Source organism: Sinocyclocheilus anshuiensis, unplaced genomic scaffold (assembly GCF_001515605.1).
Source record: "Sinocyclocheilus anshuiensis isolate Anshui unplaced genomic scaffold, SAMN03320099.WGS_v1.1 scaffold539, whole genome shotgun sequence".
NCBI classification, from domain to species: Eukaryota; Metazoa; Chordata; class Actinopteri; order Cypriniformes; family Cyprinidae; genus Sinocyclocheilus; species Sinocyclocheilus anshuiensis.
The window spans coordinates 406,211-411,945 of record NW_015549612.1 but is presented as its reverse complement, the minus strand read 5'-3'; the positions used below and the strand labels follow the sequence as shown (position 1 = coordinate 411,945).

The 5,735-nt window shown below is 36.8% G+C and overlaps 2 protein-coding genes across 5 annotated transcripts in view; one reads left to right on the top strand and one right to left on the bottom strand.

Annotated features, from left to right (window-relative positions):
* The window catches only part of LOC107659251 (glutamyl-tRNA(Gln) amidotransferase subunit A, mitochondrial-like), a 7,958-nt gene extending 4,321 nt beyond the window's left edge, over nt 1-3,637 (bottom strand). Inside the window, exons 1-7 of one of the 2 annotated variants that reach the window (XM_016448124.1) lie at nt 3,556-3,637; nt 3,100-3,259; nt 2,905-3,016; nt 2,711-2,807; nt 2,013-2,174; nt 1,440-1,615; nt 1,238-1,350 (exon numbers count right to left, since the gene is read on the bottom strand). In XM_016448124.1, the coding sequence (XP_016303610.1) occupies nt 1,238-1,350; nt 1,440-1,615; nt 2,013-2,174; nt 2,711-2,807; nt 2,905-3,016; nt 3,100-3,171 (732 nt within the window). In that variant the 5' untranslated portion in view covers nt 3,172-3,259; nt 3,556-3,637. The remainder of the gene's footprint in view (nt 1-1,237; nt 1,351-1,439; nt 1,616-2,012; nt 2,175-2,710; nt 2,808-2,904; nt 3,017-3,099; nt 3,260-3,555) is intronic. The other variant, XM_016448125.1, reaches the window with a different exon arrangement.
* LOC107659252 (reticulon-4-interacting protein 1 homolog, mitochondrial) overlaps nt 1-5,735 on the top strand; it is a 20,862-nt gene that overhangs the window by 7,974 nt on the left and 7,153 nt on the right. Inside the window, exons 1-5 of one of the 3 annotated variants that reach the window (XM_016448126.1) lie at nt 3,718-3,795; nt 3,838-4,104; nt 4,927-5,078; nt 5,173-5,241; nt 5,384-5,508. In XM_016448126.1, the coding sequence (XP_016303612.1) occupies nt 3,873-4,104; nt 4,927-5,078; nt 5,173-5,241; nt 5,384-5,508 (578 nt within the window). In that variant the 5' untranslated portion in view covers nt 3,718-3,795; nt 3,838-3,872. Of the gene's footprint in view, nt 1-3,717; nt 4,105-4,926; nt 5,079-5,172; nt 5,242-5,383; nt 5,509-5,735 lie in introns of those variants that run through there. The other 2 variants (XM_016448128.1, XM_016448127.1) reach the window with 2 other exon arrangements.

Genomic DNA, 5,735 nt, shown 5'->3' with positions numbered 1-5,735 from the left:
GACCCCAAACTTTTGTGTACATGTAATATTTATTTTAAATTGGCTAGTTTGTGCAAGTAAATTTATTTAAACGGGTTGTTAAAAGTTCAAATGGATTGTGTTATGTTCTGTAATTGGGTATCGGATCGAAAATAAAATAAGAGGTATCGCCCATCCCTAGTGGCCACGGCCACCCCCTGGCTCCGCCCCTGGGTCACTTCCTGGTAAACTGGCACTAAATATCACTAAGAAAACTAGGAGAAGCCACTGAATATAATAATTTTCATATATATGTCATTAAAATAACGCCATAATATATGATAAATTACTTGCTGTGGAGGAGATCGGCCCGCTGGTTAGTCAAGTTATCCCGTCTCATAGCGCAAAGTCACGTGACTTTTTCGATGCGCATGGAGGAATTTATTCGGTAAATGTGTTTCCATCATAGTTTATGCGCATTTTTCTACTCAAATGTGCGCATACGTTTTTATGTGCATTTTTTGAATTTATGCGCATCTTGGTGTTTCCATCCAGTGTTTTTTAATGCAATATTTCAAAATGCGCATAAAAATAGTTGGATGGAAACAAAGCTAATGAAATGTATGGGTCACAATCCACCAAAAAAATCTGAAAAAAAATAAGTCTATTTTTATGACATTATTATTTTGTCGTCACATTATTGTGCCCTAAATTCTCCTTTCTATAAAAATAAATAAAAAAAAAACAGTATACAGTAATGTCAATTTCATTATTATATTATAGTAATCCTGCCTGGATTCAATGATTTGTTTTAAATATGAAGCAGCATTAATTAATGAAATAATTATTACCATGATATATACGTAAGATTAAAATTTTTTTAAAGATGTAATTTAAGCATTTTTTCACATTATAGAAACAAGAATGATAAGCTTTCAAATTATAACATGCTACTAAGGCATAATAAAACAGGCTTAACTTTCTTCATGCAAAATATATTTAAACACTTATTTAAAAAATAATCAATATAATCATAAATATTAATATTTATTAATTAAATAATAGATGCATTTTAGGTCAATATTTCATTTCAATAATTGTTATATTTTTATATGAACCTAAAATGGATTTTCACTTTAATTATGGAAATACAAAATTTTGTACATATGGTAAAATAATTTGTAAAAGCAATGCTTGTTTGCGTTACCAGCCTAGACCCTTCTGCTGTTAACCACACTGAGCTGCTGTCACCCAGTGGATGGTCTGAATGCAGCTGTACCTTTGGTATGCCGACACATATGTCTCTAATGTCAAAGTGTTCAGGAAGCCTGGGTGGGGTGCTGGGTGCCTGGACAGTTGTTGAGTCTCTCTCATCTCGGCCCTGCAGAATCCCTGAAAAACAGGATCAATCAAAAACATAAAGTACAGATTTAAATCAGTGACCCTCATATGTTAATCTCACACTCAAACTGATCGCATACTCAAGACAGTGGCAGCATCATGGACACTCCTGGTCATGATTCCTGGCACATCCATTGAGTTGACCAGAGGGATGAGTCCGTGACGAGAGAGCAGGCCATAAGTGGGTTTCAGAGCCACGACTCCACAGAGAGAACCAGGGTTTCGTGTAGAGCCTCCTGTATCAGATCCCAAGGCTCTAAGAGAAAAGACACCTGGAGCAGATTAGATATTTAACATATACAAATATTATTATCTGAAGCCTCACATAATAATGTGTTTTTTTACATGCATAACTCACAGTGTGTACATGAACACACCTATTAATCAATTGCAAAGTACTACATTAGTAAATAATTACATTTTGCTCAATTAGCCACCAAAAAAAATGTCATAAGGAGCAAAATTAGAAATGTATTATTGTATGTCTACATCTTGAATTATATGATATATTATTTCAGATATACAGAGAACTATTCCTTTCCTTCACATATATGAACTAAGCTTTATGAACATGCTTGTATTGAAGCAAAAGTTCAAGCTATATTGACTATTAAATGTAGCTTGCATGACTTTATAGAGAGTTTTACACTTACAGGAAGCTGCTGAGGGATGCCACTGCTGCAGCACTACCTCCTGAACTTCCTCCTGTGATTGCCCAGTCAGAATCTGGATCTTCTGTGCTCTGCTCACGGTATAGGCTTGTGTAGCTCCATGGGTTACGAACTGGACCAAACACCCCATCTGTACTTCCAGCTCTTAAGAAAGACAGAGGCACTCAGATGTGCACCATACATAATCTATTGGTCTTTACAAATTATTCACACTACAGTTCAAATGTTTGGGGTTGGTAAGATTTATAATCTTTTTTTAAAGAAATATCTTATGCTCACCAATGCTGCATTTATTTGATCAAAAATACAGTAATGCTTCCAAATTGAATATATTTTAAAAATGTAATGTATTAATTTGATGGCAAAGCTGAATTTTCTGCAGCCATTACTCCAGTCTTCAATGTTACATGATCTTTCAGAAATCATTCTAATATGCTGATTTGGTGAAACATTTCCTAATATTATCAGTTGTTCTGTGTAATATTTTGTGGAAACTGTGATACTTTTTTCAGGGGTCTTTGATGAATAGTGAAAGTTCAAAGAACAGCATTTATTTGTAATATATATGTTTTAAACATTATAAATTCCTTTACAGCCACGTTTGATCACCCTTGCTGAATAAAAGCATTAACTACTTTTACTAACCCCAAACTTTTAAAAAGCATGTGTGTGAGTCTTACCCCATTGCAAACTCAACCAAATTAGTTTTTCCAACAAGAACTGCTCCTTGATCCAACAGCTTCTGCACAACTGTAGCATTGAATGGAGGAACATAACCTACAAATCCAAACAGACAAAATATGATATTCACAAATCATCCGTGAAACATAAATTTTTCTATGCTTCAGTCTTGCGTTAATGCACTTTAGCTGACCTTTAAGCATGCCTGAAGCACAGGGTGTCTCAATGTTTTCCATGCAGAAGTTGTCTTTCACTGAGAAAGGAATGCCTTTCTTGCCTTTCTTGTAAGGTAAAAAGAGGTTTACCTTACAAGAAAATACATAGAGCACATGAAAATTATTATTCAGCCATAAAAGGTTTATACACTTTATGTGACACACACACACACCTGTGCGGAGCCTGCTGTCTGTTCTCTGTGCTTGCTCCATAGCTGTCTCCTCTGTAATGGTGATAAATGCATTCAGGTAACGTGTCCTTTGTATTTGGTTGATGCATTTTCTGCAGAGCTCAGTGGCAGACACCCTCCCATCCCTCAGTGCCTGGGACACCTGCAGTAGGCAGAGCACATTTGACTTTTTGAAACATTTACAGTGTTTTGTAGTTTTAGTAGGTAGATATATAAAAGCCATTGGTATATATTAATCTAAAATAAAAAATATCATTACAAAAACAGCTTAAACGTTTAGACTGCCTTACTGGTCTCCCAGCCTTGTCAGACTGGTTTAAGAGAAAGTTTTAAACATTATGTAACAGAGTGCCAAAACAGTACGGTGAATGCTTATAAAGTTACATTTTTGGTTACGAGTAAGCTGTTTAGTTAATCAAGGTTAAAATAAAGACAGACCTCTCTAATGGACAGGCCGAGCATCGCTGCCGGACGAGACGCCGCACTGGAGGCTGACATGACACTTCCCGTTGACCTCGCCGACGTCCGATCATCTCTGCTTTCTGATTGGTCAATCGAAGGGCGCTGCTGCATGTGATTGGTTCATTCTGTCGTGTGAAAGTTCACCGGTTTGTTTTGACTTTGCAGGACACGAGATGCGTTTTCGCTGGATTTGAGAGTGTTATAAAGCAGTTATAGGTTTTATTTATAACTAATGACGGGTTTATGACACCGTGTCAGGAGGAGAGCTTTGGATTGTTTTAGACTGCTCAATCATGCTCATGTGTAGACGGTGGTTGGTGTGTTCGCGGAAGGGTCAGTATAGGAGCTTGAGTTTCTCAGCCTCCCGCAGGAGTGTTATGCCCGCATGGGTCATCGACAAATACGGGAAAAACGAGGTGTTGAGATTCACTAAAAACGCAGCGCTTCCGATCATCCACTATCCCAATGAAGTGATCGTGAAGGTGCACGCTGCGAGTGTGAACCCCATCGACATCAGTATGAGGGGTATGTGACGGGGATATCACCTTATCTATATGTGCAATTTCTTTTTGTGGCATTTAAAAAGGAATGTATGAATCTTGCATGGTTCAGAAAAGTTTCTTATGACAATGAGTGGCATGACCATATTTCAAAGAAAATGTTTGAACTATGTCATGGTCATAATTGTGAGTTGTTGCCTAGTCATTATGAGCTGTCATTAGTTGTGCTTGCTAAAAATCACCATGCTACAGTCATGTTACAGGTGTTCTTTATATAGGTTCAATAGACAAATCAAGACCAAGTTTTCCTGAAGTCCCTAAACCTCAATAATAAACTTTTGCATGTTCCTGAACACCTTAGCAATGCCCTAGCAACCATCAAGAACACCAGTATCTGCAGAGCAACAAGCTTGTTGACGAGTTTTGCACAATCAAGCACTACTTGAGAAATGGTAAAACTGTAGATGAACAGATTTTCTAAATGTTAAGATGTAGTTTCAGAGGACATGTGCAAGATTTTTAAAAGGTGAAGTTATTTAAAAAACATTTTTTTCAAATATTAAGAATCTTTACCAATAATCTAAATCTTCGAAACAGCCTTAAATGTACAGAGTGAATTTATCCTCACCTTTGCACCAGTTTGCTTATATGCAAAGTCATGTAAAAACAAACCACTTTATTGTGTTATTGTGTAAGAATGAGTCACAAGGCATGTTGAGACCTAACGCCATAAATGCTTAAAAAAGAGCATGTATTTTATTTTAAAATGTACAGTAAATATATTACAACATTTTTGGTAAGAGTTTATAGTACACTTAATAAAGACTTTCTTTGATGTTTCTTGTAGGTGGTTATGGAGCAGCTACTATGGCCATGAAACGTGACCCACTGAACATGAACCAGTCAGGCAGTGAGTTTCCTCTAATCCTGGGGCGTGATGTATCCGGAGAGATCATGGAATGTGGGCTAGATGTGAACTACTTTAAACCAGGAGATCAGGTGCCCTATTCAGATATTATATCATATATAATTGTAACTGTATCTATATAATGTCAGTTATTGAGGCCAGTGTCTGCTTGTTTTTCTCTGTCAGGTGTGGGCCGCTATCCCTCCATGGAAGCAGGGCAGCCTGGCAGAGTTTGTAGTTCTCAGTGCCAATGAGGTAATATTCGGACTCATGTTTTATATGATAAAAACATTTAACACATGGATCATTCACATATATAGATTAAGAGCACGATACAACAGTTGTCCATAATGCAATCTCTATGTATAGAAGTTTAAAGTTCATGTCTGTGATTCAGGTGTCACATAAGCCCAAATCACTGAGGCATGTTGAAGCAGCATCCATCCCGTATGTGGCAGCAACAGCCTGGTCTGTCATCGTCAATACTGGTGGTCTGAATAAAGACAACGGTTCTAAGAAACGGCAAGTACTAGTCATTGACTCACATTGTCTGTTGTTTCTGTTGAGTCGAGTTGAGTCCTCCAGATCATCCACTTAAAGGGGTCATATTGCATGGAATCAAATTTTATATATATATATATATATATATATATATATATATATATAAAATTCTTTTCAGACACCAGTTGCTTGTCACATTCAAATTGGTTGTCATAGTAACGACACTAATTTGTGGAGATTCAGTGCAT